Genomic DNA, 16852 nt, shown 5'->3' on the forward strand with positions numbered 1-16852 from the left:
CCCCCCCCCCCCCCCAATTCTGATGTATTTTTGACTTGTCTGAACTCTCTTTTCTGCCTGGCAAGTTTTAACTTCTGTTGAAGTTTGTTTTCTCGAACTGAGGATACACATGACTGTTTCCATGGCTTGACAAAGTATATATACATACTTAGTTTTATTCTTATATAAACGTGTTGATTTTTATATTCATCTGTTAACCATTTAGAAGGAAGAATTGTACACTTGCCAGATTTGGATAGAACATCTCAGTTCCATTATTAAATGATGTCATGAGTAATGCGAATTAGACTGACTTGTTGCGGTACATTAATAACTTGAATTGGGTTGCTTTTAGTGGAACTTGAATGGGGTGGATTTTAGTGGAATCTGCCAGCTACATTTCTGAGAGATGAGGGTGTACCAAGGAATTAAATGATGTCATGAGTAATGCGAATTAGACTGACTTGTTGCGGTACATTAATAACTTGAATGGGGTGGCTTTTAGTGGAACTTGAATGGGGTGGATTTTAGTGGAATCTGCCAGCTACATTTCTGAGAGATGAGGGTGTACCAAGGAACACGTTAACCAAGCCTTCGCATTGCTGCTTTATTTTCTTTTTGGGATTGGGCAGGTATAAAGAGGTGATTTAGAAAATCTTTTTATATTGTGTCTCTTTTTTTTTTTTTTTTTTTGGCTTTTCTGGTTTCAGCCACAGGGAATGTTTGATGGTATTTACTCATATGTAAGTATGTCTACCAGAAGGTCTCCCGTTGGTGTTTTACCTTAAATGTGTCAGTAACTTTGCAGGCTATTGGAGTACATCAAAAATGTTTGTATTTTAATTTTACAAGTTAGACTTTTCCTGCAAGGCAGTTTTAGACTTTTCCTGCAAGGCAGTTTTACCAAATTCATATTTGAATATTCCTGTGAATATTTGTGATCAAGAAAGATGCCTTTTAATCATAATATAGTTTTGAGTAGAGTTCAACAAAAATGTAATTCATGAAAGAAACTAGAATCTTTTTCTTCACTTAATATATCCTCTACTAATCATAATACTGCCCTAGTCTGTCGTCGTCAATATTTTATGCACACATTATTTTATATGTTTTAATGGTGTCTGAAATTTATATCACACTGAGTCTGAGTTACCGGTAGTAATTTATTTAGGAATTCCTTAGAGTTTATTCAGTATTCTATAGAATTTCATCTGCTTTAAATATATTTCTAACATGGAAGAATGTATAGTATAGGAGAATTATACAGTTAAAGTACAGTTTTATTTTTGATTTGCCTTCTCTAAAGGGAGACTTGGGCATGTTGTAATTGACTGCAGAAAAAAAAAGGAAATTGGTATAGAGTTGCCACCTTTAAGAATGGTTTGATACTGACTAGTAGCTCTCTGCTTTTTGTAAATTCTCTGTTACTATATTTGCATGATGATTGTTAAGCCAGTCTTTTACAAATTACTAATTTAGAAGTAGGGAAGCCTTTTGAATATTCTCCCTATTCTCTTTGAAGCTGTTTGCATGTCCCCAAAGGCACTAATTTGTGGTAGAAGTTATGGAGTGCATGTGTCCATTATGTGTGATGGCCGCAACATCTGCACAGTGTTATCTCCTAGATCTTTGTTGATTAGAAATGATAACCAACTACTCTCTGAATCAGCCAGTGTTTATCAAGCCCATGGCATTTGTTGCTCTGGGTACTTTGTTCTTAGCTGTAGGACAGTATAGGGAAAAGGCCCTGCCCTCAAAGAACTTACCCTTTCCTTTTGTAGATCAGCTAGTGAGCGGGCATTTGCAGTATGATTACCTATTAATACATTATTTCAGCTTAATTTTCATTAATTTCGTACATTCTCTTCGTGGTTTTTAACCATGTTCTACTTTTCAAAATCCTGTAATTCCTACTGGAGAATACTTTTAATTTTACAACTCAAATGAGGTGATATTTTAGTAGAAACTAATTCATCATTTCAGATAAATGGATTTATAGTATGTGCATGCCAATTTAGAATATTTTAGAAATATGAATCAATCAAAATCACTAAGGTGGTATTAAACTGCTTATATTCTTTGTTTATAATTAGTTATATTATTGTCTTCATTATTTAGCTTCTATATTATTTAACTTTTGATGTAGTTAATCAGAATATGAGCTTTTTGAGGGTGAATTCTGTGCCTGTATCTCTCAAAGGACTAAATAGGGAGGTTTGCACATAATACTAGAAATAGTTTTTCCTTCCTAATAAAGATTTCTGTTAGATAGTCAACATATTATAAAACTGGTTGTACCACAGCTATACCCATATTAAGAAATCAACAGTCTTTTGTTGTGCAAAAGAGAGGATGTTTACTCTATATAGGAAAAAAATTAGTAGCTGTTTATTATTATAAATAAATAGAGGTTGTCCCATCTTTAGATCTCTGGGTCAAACATTACTGACTACAACCTGGAATAAAATCTTTTGGGAACTAATTTTCATAATGTGAGCCATTTTTACACCCTGTTATTTCTTATGTAAACTTAGATGTGTGGTAAATGGACGGGTTGCCCTCACCAATGGTTTTATTTAATCCTTCTTGCTGAGAACAGGGAAAAGCCAACTGTTGCAAATGACATATCTTTGGAGAAACTATCTTACTGAAAAACAGAATTGTCCCAGTATTAAGATACAAATTTTTTGGTTTTGTTTTCATTTGCTAATGACTCATATTCAGATGAACAGATTTTAAGCACTTAAAAGTATTCATTTTCCTTTTGTTCTGTAGGAGACACAGACTGTGAAGTCATTCTTATCTGATTTTAAATCTGGGGTTTTTTTACATATAGATTTAATCACCTCGATCATGTAGCTTGTCTTTTTTCTCCTGTGTAAAATGGGATAGTAAGAGTCTTGGCTCATGAGATTACTGAGAATCCATGTGGAGCTGTTAGCACAGTGCTGTTCATGGTTGGGGGTTTCTGACCTTTACATTTTATCATGCTGTCCCCCCATCCTTACCTAAGTCATTCCTTCTCTTGCCTTTTATCTGGAAACTTACATTTTAAGGGGCCCACAATGGACTAGTATCGTTTTGGAAGGTAGGTCCTCTCTTGCTCTTCTCTCTCCTTGGTAACAAAGCTTGCGAATTTGGTAGTATGTGAATTCCTGCTGGTATGAGGACTTTTCAAGTAGACCTCAGGTCGGTGGCTCTGATTTGTGCCTGTCCCAAATAGTCCAATGTATTTTCCAGGGTTCCTTGTGATTCTTTGGACACTGAGAGAATTGGGATTCTCTCTATATACAGTTATCCATAGTCTAAACTATTATGGAAATCTTTATTTATGTTAAGGTTAAAATCCCATTAATTTCCAGAAAGGTTTTATATGATCGTTATAGTTGTTCCTATTACAGTTAAATGCTCCACTAGTGAATAGAATTAATGTGCTGCTTTAATTCTTTTAGTAAAATAGTCACCATTGTAAAACTTATAAAATTTGTTTGTATTATTATCAAATAGGTATCAGCATAGATATCTGAGTGCTGACTTGTAAAAACAGAATCAGATTTGGCAGTGACCTACCATAGCAGTGAAGAGCACAGGCTTTAGAGTCAGACTGGGGGCAGGTTGAATCCTGGTCCTGTACTCACTTCAAACTGTGTGACCCTGGGCATGTAACCCACCCTCTCCACGCCTCAGATGGTAACGATCTCATAAGGTTGTTGGAGAGTGAAGTAAGTTAATACATGGACAGCACCGAACACCATGTCTGGCATGTGATGTTAACTTTTTCTATAATGACATAGTCTGGCAGTTATTTCTTTCTATTACTAGTTGTTGACTAACATAATATTCCCATGCCAAAGGTGAACCATTTAAGAAATAACTTTATAAAAATTATAGTAGACTTAGTAGGATTCTATTTTTGAGTATTTATTGAATATCCTCTGTGTGCCTGGTACTATACAGAATTAGTTAGGCTTTTTGGGGTTGCAGGGAACAGACACATGTTTGTGTTAGGGTTAGGGTTTATTTCGTTCCAGCGTAAAGAAACTGTGAAGAAGTTTCCTCCACTGTGGCATGTGTTGCGGCCTCTGGAGAACTAGTCATTCATCAGCCAGGGTCGTGTAAAAGTAGCTGTCATCATCTAACAGCATATCAAGGGACACAGGTGCAACTCTTGTGTTTAACTTGTATCACTTCTCCATCTCTAACTACATCTTCCTCCTGACTAATGCTCTCTCATTGCTCTACTTACTGCCTCATTCTGTTTCTCTCTTTTGTTGCCATTCTTCCTATGGTGACACTGTTCATGTATCTTGCTTTCAAACTCCCAGAGAGGGAAGATCTGACTAAGATGTCAATACCGTCTGGTTTAGAAGGTCGTTGGACCAAGGCTCATTCTTGGACCAGCCAGCTGTGGACTGCAGGATGGGTTCTGATGTATAAATGTGGCACCCTAAGCATCAGGCACCTCTCTTAGAAGGGCGGGTGACTGTTGCTGGGTAGGCCTTTGGCTCCCCAGAAGGGGGCAATGTGTCGTGTACTGTTTGTAGCCCATCCAGGCAGTGACAGAAAATTGAACAAGATGTAACCTGTCTGGGAAGAGTTCCTGATAGGGTGAGGGAGGCAGATACTTAAACATATACTTGATTTTATACTATATTATAATTAATATTTAGCATGTTGGTGAGAGCGTAGCTAACTGCCATAAAATGGTGATAGGAAATTCTTTACTGAAGGCATATAAGATGGTAAAGGGTATTCCTCGCAGGGAAAAAAATCATCTGCAAAGACAGGTGTGAAATATCTTAGTATACTTAGGAAGAAAGTTATCTCAGTGCTGCGAGAAGAGTGCAGTGGTTGTCATTCAAAGGGCACCAGGAAGAGGATCTAGTTTATGGCACTGAAGAAGTTAGTAAGATGGTTAGATGCAGAAGTAGGAGAAAATGATCTTGTAGAATAAGAGAGGAAAGATGTATAAGAGAGTCAGTACAATCAACAATGCTGGCACCACAGTAGGTCAGATAAAGGCAGGACTGACTGGCTTTCCTGAGAAGGGATCATTGAAGCATCTTGGTTTTTAGTGGATGAGTTCTGTAGTCTAGAAAGATCTAGGACTAGAAACCTGGCTTCATGGGAGAAAGGGCCCTAGAGAACCTGGCTCAATCACAAATTCATTCTGAGGAATGTTTAGAAACCAAAAGAAAGCAAGAAACCTCATGTTTCCTAAACAAGCAGGAAAGGAAGATAAAAGCCTGATCTGTAACATTGTTTCTCATTTATCTGCCTAAAATTTTATTTATTTTTTAAGTCTTCAAGGTGGTTTCCCAAAACACATTATTTGTTTTGCTAAAATGTGTTATTTTTAAAAGTCATAAATATATAAGCTATTATTTTAGTTAAAATAGATATGGCAAAAATAACTCCCCTAAACATTAATGTTTAACCAACGTGAATGAGAGATGGCTCTCCTGTCCCAGTGACTTTACAGCTATCTGTTTAGGTTAGCTTTGGTTTAAAAAAAAAAAGCATGTTTTTTCTCCTGTGGCTGTGATATTAATTGGATAACAAATGACTGCTTTATACATATGTACACACACAAATAATTATCTGGTAAAAATAAAAGCCGTGTGTGTGTGTGTGTGTGTGTGTGTGTGTGTGTGTGTATCTGGTCTGTGAAGATTATATGTTGGGATTATAAGAAAACAAATATGTAAGAAAAACCTATTTTTCTTCCCAGATTGGTTTCGATTTCAGAGACAAACTGAGTAGATATGATTTCTTATTGGCACATAGAGTAGGATTTACTGTATATTTCATTGATTCTAAAATACCAGTGATTATAAATTGTACCATTATTTTATATACCATGAAGAAAGGGGGGGGGGGAAGCCCTACCAGAGAAATTACAATATCTTTTTTTTCTTTCTTTTTTTTTTTTTTGTGTGTGTGTGTGTGTGAACGGTAAGGGGATCGTAACCCTTGGCTTGGTGTCACCCACACTGTGCTCAGCCAGTGAGCAGCACACTGGCCATCCCTATATAGGATCCGAACCCGCGACAGGAGTGCCGCCACGCTCCCAGCACCGCACTCTCCCGAGTGAGCCACGGGGTTGGCCCATTACAACAATATCTGACTGTAAGAGGCATTCAGATTTCAGATATTAAAATGTGAAAAAGGGCCGGCCCGGTGGTGCACTGGAGAGTGCGCTGCTTGGGAGCGTGGTGGCACTCCCGCCGAGGGTTCGGATCCCATGTGGAGACCGGTTCCCGCTCACTGGCTGAGCGCGGTGCGGGCGCAACACCGAGGGTTGCGATCCCGTTACCGGTCAGTAAAAAAGACAAAAAAGGAAAAAAAAATGTGAAAAAAAATATTTTAGAACTAATGATATGTAATTATTAATTATGAAGAGACTAGAAAGAACACTTTGTATTTGCGGATTAAATTTAGGAACAATGAAAATCATTCTACTGAACAACATTTAAATTATAAATTTAGTCTTAATTAAATACAGAACTATAAAAGGATTTAATATGGTCATTAAAATTTAAAACTGAGGAAGGTCCTTAGGACTGCCAAAGATGTTAATAAATGATCATTCATTTAATATATTTTTAATACCTATTGTGAACCAGACATTGTTAGATGTCGCATGTATAAATGGATAAAACACATGGTTTCTACCTTCATGGAGCTTACAGTTCAGGAAGGAAGGAGGGATAGTTTGCAAATTGCCATGAGCACGTTGATGGACTGATACAAGTGCTGTGAGAGAATGGAACCAGGAGTTCTTAACAGGTCTGGACCATTTCTGAGGAGTTGAGGAAAATCTCAAGAGTGGGAAGAGATTAACTAGGCGAGAAGTAGGCAGAATAGGAAGAAGCCCGGGAAAAAGCCCTAAGCAAAAAAGATTTTGGAGTTTTTGAGGCAGTGAGAGAAGCAGAAGAGTGGGGTGCAGGTCTGGGTGACGTGAGTTAGGGTGAGACCACATGATGCAGAGCCTCATAGGCTATGCTAAATGTTTTGGATTTTAGTCTAAACCCTGGGGAAAACACTAGAGGATTTTAATGGGGGAAGCAACTCTGGCTTCTCTGTGAAGCCTGGATTGGATAGGAGTAAGATTCAAAGTGAAGAGGCCCCCTGAGGAGCTTGTTGCTAGTTCAGACCAGATAACTTAGCAACTTGACCTGGGGATGGGGGGAGTGGTGAATGGAAGATACATTTTCTTGAAGATAATTCCAGTATGTACTATCTAAATCTTAATTTGTATACATTTTGACCCAGCAATTCCATTTCTGGGCATTTATGCTAAAGAAATAATCACAGATATGTGTGAAAAGTTTAGCTACTAGTATGGCTTTCCATACTATTTATAATAAGAAATTGGTTTAAAAGAGGATAGTTTTTTCAAACAAGTGGAAAGGAAGGAGGCAGATCATACAGACTTTAAGGAGGCCAAATCATCCAAGAAGATTTGTTTAGACAAGGAGAACAATATCCGTGTTTTGGTGGTTGAAAGGAAGAGCGGCACTGAAAATGCAGAACAGAGAAGAGATACTCCTGGAACAAATTTGGGGGATCAGAGATGTCTAGAACCAGAGGGAAGAGCATAGATAATGCCATTGTCAGGAAGTGCTGGAGCTTCTGGTATTAAAATGCACTCTAGTTCCACTATGGGACTTATTTTGGGGGGAACTATTCTGTGAACTTAACTACACCTTGCAACATTGTTACTGGAGGGGGGAAAGTGTTTGCTTTCAAAGTAGAGACTTCTGAGTGAACTTTTGGTATGCGATCAGCCCATAAATTCAGTTGCCTATAAATCTGAGCTTCCCCAAGTATTAACTGAGCAGAATGGATTTTCAGGAAAACATTTCTCTCTTCCACCTCTGCCCATCTCATATTGCTTCTTTCTATGTGACAGTTTTTATACCTGTGTGGTGGAAATATTTTACTATATGTTGTTAATGCCCATTTGCAAGCTTCAAATCAAGTGTTATATGCTCTTTGTATTTCTAAAAATATCTAGGCCAGACTCTCACACAGAGGTATTTAACATGTTGGTTTCTATTCCCCTCACAGTATTGATGCTTCAGTGAAACCAGTTAACCATTTCCTTTCTAGTGTGTTAAGTAAAAGTTTTTGCTGGTTCTCTGAAGATACTGCTTCATAGTTGTGATAAGCTGGAAAATTCCTAGAGGAATTTGAATATGACTTTTTAGTAAGCTCGAGGTATCATCTCTGGTATTTCCTTGAATGTTTCCTTTTCCTATCAGTGTAGAAAAATTATTGCTCTCTACCCTTATAGACTTTTCAAAATAGTTATTGAAGTAAGCTTATTATTTTTAAAATTGTTACTTCTTCCAGAGTACAGTTGCTTTAACTGCTTCCTTATGAACCAGGTTTAAAAATCTATGCATATTGTGTGTATATATGTGCGCATGTGGATATGAATACATTTTTAAATTAATGATTTTCGTGAGCTTGATGCTTTACCTATTAGGCTTTGTAGAATTAATTTTCAAAAGTGCCTAGTTTAGAAATTAATTTATTCTGGTAATGCCACACTATTTGATGAAGTAAAGGTTTTTTAAATTAATGATTTTCGTGAGCTTGATGCTTTACCTATTAGGCTTTGTAGAATTAATTCTCAAAAGTGCCTAGTTTAGAAATTAATTTATTCTGGTAATGCCACACTATTTGATGAAGTAAAGGTCAAAATGTTTGTACCGGATCTTTTTTACTCTTTTGATATGAAGTGCCCCCAATGCTTTGTCATGGAATTATTGTTCTATAAAAAAATTAATTTGATCATTTAGGCTTTGAAAAATTGTTATGGGGGGCTGGCCCGGTGGCGCACTGCTACAGTGCTCTGCTTGGGAGCGCGGCGGCGCTCCCGCCGAGGGTTCGGATCCCACATACAGACCGGTTCCCGCTCACTGGCTGAGCGAGGTGCGGGTGCACCACCGAGGGTTGCGATCCCATTGCCGGTCTGGTCCGGTACGGGCGTGACACTGAGGGTTGTGGTCCGTTGCCGGACACAAAAAAAGACAAAAAAAGGAAAAAAAAAAAAAAGAAAAATTGTTATGGGATCATAGAAGATGTAGTTAAGTTTTATTTAGCTTATTAAATATTCAGCTCATTTTAGAAGATGAGCATACCCATCAGATTCTGTGTTGACTTAAATTATTGGAATTCCTGTGATAAAGAGTAGTAAGATGCCCTTCTAAATATTAGTTTGTCATGTACTTGTGTATGTTAGAGTAGTGAAATTAGAAACATGCAGCCTTCATGAATGTATTTGTTAATGCAGTCAGTTCTTAATATCTTAGGATCTATTTTAACTACCTGGGAACAAAGGTCTGCATTAGTAAGCCTGCACCTTCTACATAAAACATTTCTTTTTAAAGGCATTAAACTCATGTTTTCATGTAACATTCAAGACTATCCACTTTGTAAGTTCAACAATACAGTAGTATATAATTCACAATATTTTCATACCTTGCTTAAATTGTTCAGTGTTTTTAGCAGTTATCTTTTTGGTTACATATCCATTGGAATTTTAAAATAGAGCCATGCTTTTCTGTTTGTTCTTGGAAATTATTTCTTCTATATAAATTTCTCATTCTCCTTGTTTCTCCCTCCGTTTTAGTCGTGAGATGGAGAATAAAGAAACTCTCAAAGGGTTGCACAAGATGGACGATCGCCCAGAGGAAAGAATGATCAGGGAGAAACTGAAGGCGACCTGTATGCCAGCCTGGAAGCATGAGTGGTTGGAAAGGAGAAACAGGAGAGGCCCTGTGGTGAGTGGCTGGGGGTTACCTGCTAGAAGGAAGAAAGCGTAGGAGGAAGTGGAAAATTAAACATAAATAGATACTCTTGTAAGCTTTTTTCTTACTCTTCATTTGATATGCAATAGTTTTATTTGCTTGATATTCTGGTCACTTGGAATAAATCATAATTTAAACTATGGTTATTAAACTAACTTCAAACTGTTCTAGGAGTTTAACTGTGTCTGGTGGAGGGCTAAATGCTTAAAGCAACACTGCCCTCTAATGTCTGTCTCTAAAATCCTTTCATTAGAGTTTTATACTATACTTCTTTCTAACTTAAAAAAAAAAAAGAAGGAATTTTCCAATTTACTTTAGATGTTTTATCTTAAAGCAACACTGCCCTCTAATGTCTGTCTCTAAAATCCTTTCATTAGAGTTTTATACTACTTTCTAACTTAAAAAAAAAAAAGAAGGAATTTTCCAATTTACTTTAGATGTTTTATCTCTAAGTTAGGATCCAAGAATCTTAATTCCAGAAATCTTCCAGGAAAGCAGAAAAAATTAAATAGACCTGGGGTTTAAGATAAATGTAACATTTATGGGATGTGGCGAAAGAAAATCTATAGTCTTAGATTAGGAAGGGTAGAGATACTTCATTTTTTGCCATGGTCATTCTCTTTTGAAGTATATTATCATTATGAAATAAATGCCTTATCATTCTTACAAAGGAAGAAGTAGATCCCAATTGTTAGTGTCCTAGCACCAGTCTGTACCAGCAAGTTTTTGTTTATTTTGTTCTCTTTAAACAGAGAAGGCAACTTAAAATTCATGTAAACTTTGGCAGGAGTCTAGAGTCCATACTCTGCCAAATGATCATCTAGCCCTACATTGATCCTGCATGCCTATTTAAGTTAAAATTTAAATTAATTATACATAAATAAAAGAATTTAGTTATTCATTTGCACTAGCCACATTTCAAATGCTCAGTGGCTACCTTTTGGGCAGTGCAAATATAGAACATTTCCATCATCTCAGAAAGTTCTAGTAAATGTTGAGCACTGCCTAGTGTCTTACTTACATATCTCAGTAACCCCTGAGGCTTTGGACATCCCTCATCATTGAGCTACAGTCTGTCATGCATATTCTACCCACTGGTTTTAATCCCAACCTATGGAGCTATACAGAATAAATCTAATTGTTCCTTCACATACCAGCTTTTATTTTCTTTTTAGCTACTGTGGGGCCTGTGAGTCCTTTCCTTTTCAGCTAAGCTTTTGCATTTCCTCTACTTATTCCACACATGAGGTAGTATGGAGGGAATCTCTCACCACTTTAGTTATTCACTTCAGAGGATGAAAGTGAAGAAATCAAGGATTTATCTTAGAGAAGAGGAAATTCTATAGAAACAACTTGTAGAAGGTGGCAGTTAGAGGGCCATATTTTTACAGAATCAATAAAAAGAACTTTTAAATAATTAAAGCCATCTGAAAGTTGAATGTACTGCTTTCTGAGCTTCTTTAGCTAGAGGTGCTAAACAGAGCCTAAATCTTTTGAGAATACCATAGGACATAAATCACAGCTTTTTAAAAAGAAGCCAACCTTTATTACACATGAACTAAGAATATCTAGTTCTCAAAGACCAAATTTTGTTTTTTCTCCTTGTCCACTTTGCAGCAAATACCTAACTACCTTGTCTGTATATATGACAGGAGTGAAGAGGGAAGAGATGTGTGGAATAAGACACATAATATGTAGTCCTTAAGCTTATTTACCCTACCCTATATTTTATGGTTTACAGATTTCATATTATCCTTAAGTTCACTATCTACTTGAGAAGTCTGATTTTGTTTGTTTTCATGTTCTATGTAAATTGCATCAGATCCTTGAAACATGAGTAAGGTGTAAATGTCTCCATATGGGAAAACAAGACTAATACACTATCAGTAAACAAGAAAGTAATGCGTGAAATATCACAAAACAATTTGTGGCTAGGTGCCAAATGTGTGGGGTGGGCAGAAGAGCAATAAGGACTTAGGAAAGATAAAGTATATCAGACTGGTAGAATTGAGGGAGGTTTCCTAACAAGCGAGATTTTAACTGAGCCTTAAAAGATGGGTTAGTTGTTCCTACGTAAATGTGCACTGGCTGGGCCTCTGAATGATAGAGATGAGGATTAGGAGGGAGAGTATAGTATGCATGAAGCACAGGAGGAGGAAAGGTTATGCACAGGTGGTTATCCAACTGCAGGAGAAATAAGAGGAAGGCCAGAAAAGTCTGCTGAGCTGCGACTGTACTAAGGTTGCAGAGGTTGGCCTTCTGGTCACGGTTAGGTTAGATTAGATTATAGAGCACTAATATTTCAATAGCAGGTCTTGTAAACTGCATTGCTGCTTGAGGGATTGATCTTTAAACTTCTAGCTTCTTTTGGTTTTCTGAGATACATGTCTAAGCTGTCTATTGTAATAAGACTATTTGAGCACTTAAAATTATGTATTGTTTTTAAGGTCCTGTATTTTGTCAAAACAAATAAAGAAAACATCTTTAATCTAGTTGAACAAATTAACTGTAGATGTTATAAATGTTTATTTTTCATCTTTGTTTACTCACTTTTGATGATTTTGAATTTTGAATGAGTTAGGGCATATAGTAACTATACTACCATTTCTAAAATTTTGTATGATAACATCTGAATGACGTTAATTTGTGCAGGTAGAAATAGTTTTTTTCATTAATGGCTAAAGTAATAATAAAAGTTGATGTATTGTCTAGTATATTGATATATAATATTTCATAATAAAAGCTCATTAAGTTTATTTCCTACATTATGATGTTCAAATTTACTTACCTTTTATATTTTTAAGTAATCAAAATAATGGAATATTTTTGATTCAGGTGGTAAAACCAATTCCTATTAAAGGCGATGGATCTGAAATGAACAATTTGGCAGCTGAGTCTCCAGGAGAAGGCCAGGTGGGCGCCGCCTCACCAGTCCCCAAAGGCCGGCGCAGCCCGTCTCCTGGCGGCTCCCCCTCAGGTCGCACAGTGAAATCAGAATCTCCAGGAGTAAGGAGAAAAAGAGTTTCTCCGGTGCCTGTAAGTTATTGTTTCAACAAATATGTTACTTTCTATCATTTTTAGACTCATTTATAGCATGAAAAAGATTAGCCAGCCATCTGTTAGAGCTGCAGTTCTCTAAGTATGATCTATAAACTCCTGGCAAAGGGGTTCCTGAGACCCTTCCTAGGGGCCCACTGGATCAAAACTAATTTCATAATAAAACTGAGGTGTTGTTTGCCTCTTTCTCTGCATTAATATTTACAGTGGTGGGTAAAAGGGCTGATGCCTTGACCTGAATTAAAGCTATGATAATAGAAATTATATTCTTTGTGGCCATTAAAGAAAAAAAAAAGTTTTCACATAAGAACGCCTTTGGTGAAGAAATAGAAATTTTATTTTATTAATTATTAAATTTTATTAAATCTCATCTCTTATTAAATACACTCCTTTTTAATATTCTGTGTGATGAAATGGGAAGCATGCATAAAGCACTTCTGCTGCAGACCAAAATACGGTAGTTGTCTCAAGAAAAAGCATTCGTGCAGTCGTTACAGTTGCAAGCTGAACTAGTCGTTTTTTCATGAATCAACACTATTATTGAAAGAATGAATGACCAACAAACTATGGGTATTCAAACTTGGTTATTTTGCAGACATTTTTCTTAAGATGAATTATGTGAGACTATCACTTCAAGGAAAACAAAGAGTTTTTCATCAGTGATAAAATTTTAAATTGCAAAGCAAAAATTAGAATTTTGGGGAACACATATCCACCACTCTGAGCTTGACAGCTATCTAATACTTAGAGATTAATGATATCAAATGAGACTGGTGATATCAAATGTAGTATTTTTTTAGTAATGTATAATGAAATATGTGAAGAACTGTGTAACTTAGTGAACCAGTATTTCCCAAATGACTAATACATGATGATACAAAATTATTTATAGCCAAAAGTATAAGATACACCATTTGGATTTTAATGTACCAGTAGGAAAAGTTTATTGATGTGGCTTCAAATTCCACATTACAAATGCCTTTAAGAAATCTCTTGCTGAGCTCTGGTGTAGTACCAAAGAAGAATTCATATTAATTAATTAATTCATTCATTCATATTAATTGAAAAGGCTATTAAAATACTCCTTCCTTTTATAGCTACCTATCTATGTGAGGCCAGATTTTCTTACATATTCTTTAACCAAAATATTATATCACAGCAGACTGAATGCAGAAGTAGCTGTGAGATTCCGGCTGTCTTCTGTATTAAGCCAGACATCAAAGAAATTTGGAGAAAGATAGGTGGTAACTTCATGAGAGAGAGGGAGACTTCTAGTGGCAGAAATACAAGTTAAAACTTAACTTTCTAACTTTGAACAGAAAATGAGAGGATGGAAAAATTGTTGAGAGGGTGACTACAAGGGGGAGTTTTCCTCAAATCTGGAATTGTTAAAGCATATAAATTCTTTAAAAAAATACATTTTAAGTAAACATTTTTTGCAATAAAATCTAAGATACCCAACAATATTTGTTGACTCTGTGTTGGCATGCATCCATAAATTAACTATTAATTTTTTATTTTATTTTTTTACTTAAAGCAATAACAACCATTTACTAGCTTATGAATCTACAACTTGGGCAGGGCTCAGCAAGGGTAGTTTGCCTTTGTTCCCCTAGGCTCCTGCTGAAGCTGAGGTATCCAAGACTGCTTCTTCACTTACATGTCTGTTTCATGCTTCAGCTGGGATGCTAGAACAGTTGAGGGCTGTGGGCATATCTTCCTCAAAACAGGGTGGCTGGGTGACAATAAAAAATGTTTCAAGAGGGCCAGTCCTGATATGCAAGCTCTTCTCAAGCTTCCACTTATATCATGTTTACTGATGCCTCATTGCCCTAAGCTGGCTTACATGCCCAGACCCAGAGTCAGTGTGCTAGGGGTCTATACAAGGGTATAAAATTCTGGGAGATATGGTTCATGGGGGCCATCAGAGTAAAAGTCTACCACAAGTATAAACAGAATTGCTTCCCTGCCCCCCACAAATCCATGGTGGGCATATGTGCTAGACAAAGTTACCTCCTTGTTCTTTTTAATGTAATTTTATTATCTCCATAAATCATAGTTTATGCAATGAATTACCTACTAATGGACATTTATAGTCCTTCTAAACTTTTTACTAAAAACAGTGCTGCAGGGGCCGGCCCGGTGGCACACTGCTACAGTGCGCCGCTTGGGAAGCACGGCGGCGCTCCCGCCGAGGGTTCGGATCCCACATACAGACCGGTTCCCGCTCACTGGCTGAGCGAGGTGCGGGTGCAACACCGAGGGTTGCGATCCCGTTGCCGGTCCCGGTCCGGTACGGGCACGACACTGAGGGTTGCGATCCGTTGCCGGACACGAAAAAAAAAAAAAACAGTGCTGCAGAAATATTTTTTATGCATACATCATTTTGCACATCAGTGAGCGTATCCATAAGTTGTATACCTGGCAGGTCAAAATGACGTGTGCATGTATAATTGTTTTTGGTTTTTGTTATGGGGATTCTTCAAAAATTCTTGGAAAAATAGAATTAAAAGATATTACAGATATTTCCATAAACATTTTGAAGATCCTTCATAATTGTCTTTTTTACTTTTTAGCAACTGCCTTTAAAACTATAATGGCTTTATTGAGATATAATTCATATACTGTACAATTCAGTGGTTTTTAGTATATTCACAGAGTTGTGTAGCCATCACTACAGTCAAATTTAAAATATCTTCACCCCCTCAAAAAGAAACTCTAGACATTAGCAGTATTAAAGCAAAATAAGCAGGAAGTCATTATTAGTATGGGATTGTTTCTATAACAGGAATCCAAACTGAGCTTTAGCTAATCACAAAAAGCCAGCCAACTAATTTGTTATATAATTATGGATCTCCCATCACACCATGCCCAAGTAAGCCAAATGCCTAGCTGCAACCAATCAGGTAATTTCTTTACTTTGCCTTGTGTTCACATTCATATAGGGCTGGCTATTCACACTGCTAGATCTAAGCTCTCTGAACCTCTTCCAGTATTGAATGCTGCCCAATTCATGAACCATTCTTTGCTCTCATACTCTGTTAACTTTATTTTGTCTAAAGTTTTTTTTCTTTTTTTTTTTCTTTTTGGTGTCTGGTCAGTGTAGAGAACCAAAAACCCGTGACCTTAGTGTTACAACACCGCACTCTAACCAACTGAGCTAACCGCCAGCCCTGAAGTTTTTCTTTTAACACAGTCTCTCCCCAGCCCTAGGCAACTGCTAATCTGTTTTCTGTCTCCATATATTTACCTATTCTGGACATTTTCTATAAATGGAATCACATAGTAAGTGGTCTTTTATGCCTGGCTTCTTTGACTTAGTATTGTGTTTTCAGGGTTTATCCATGTTATAGCATGCATCAGTACTCCCTTTATTTTTAATTGTAGGACAGTATTGTATGGACCTGTTCATCAGTTGGTGGACATTTGGGCTGTATCTACTTTTTTGCTGTTATGAATAATGCTGCTATGACATTTGTGTACAAGTTTTTGGGTGGATATATATTTTCATTTCTTCTACTCTTCTGCAAGTGGAATTGCTAGATCATGTGTTTAACTTTTTAGGAACTGCTATACTGTTTTCCAAAGCAGCTGCACTTTTTACATGTCACCAGCGCTGTATGAGAGTTCCAATTGCTTCATGTTCTCACCTACACTTATTATTTTTAACTAGCCAATTAGGAAAAACAATTGGAATTTCCACTGCCTTTGATGGGAAGACCAAGTTCTAGGAAAATTAGTGGAGTGGAGGTGATATATATCATTCCACTAATAGGAGAGGAGAATTTTTGTCAGCCTCCAGTGAGATGTCCTAATCAAGGGAGAGTCTCTTCACATAGGGTACTGTAGGGAGAACTCCATGGCAGTGTTTGTAAATTACCAGTAACAGAAGAGCCTTTAGTAAAGCCTTAAGTGGAAGCCAGGAAATTGGATGTTTAATTTTTACCACTAGACATAGTCCTGTTGCCTGCTTATGATATGTTCTTTTTATGCAT

The 16852-nt window shown here is 36.8% G+C and overlaps 1 protein-coding gene across 1 annotated transcript in view; it reads left to right on the forward strand.

Moving 5' to 3' along the window:
- Positions 1–16852, forward strand: part of MAP3K1 (mitogen-activated protein kinase kinase kinase 1, E3 ubiquitin protein ligase) — a 75603-nt gene that overhangs the window by 33553 nt on the left and 25198 nt on the right. Inside the window, exons 2-3 of the mRNA XM_008584598.1 lie at positions 9623–9773; positions 12636–12836. Coding sequence (XP_008582820.1) covers positions 9623–9773; positions 12636–12836 — 352 coding nt within the window. The remainder of the gene's footprint in view (positions 1–9622; positions 9774–12635; positions 12837–16852) is intronic.

The sequence above is a fragment of the Galeopterus variegatus genome, unplaced genomic scaffold, assembly GCF_000696425.1.
Source record: "Galeopterus variegatus unplaced genomic scaffold, G_variegatus-3.0.2 Scaffold3307, whole genome shotgun sequence".
Lineage (NCBI taxonomy): Eukaryota > Metazoa > Chordata > Mammalia > Dermoptera > Cynocephalidae > Galeopterus > Galeopterus variegatus.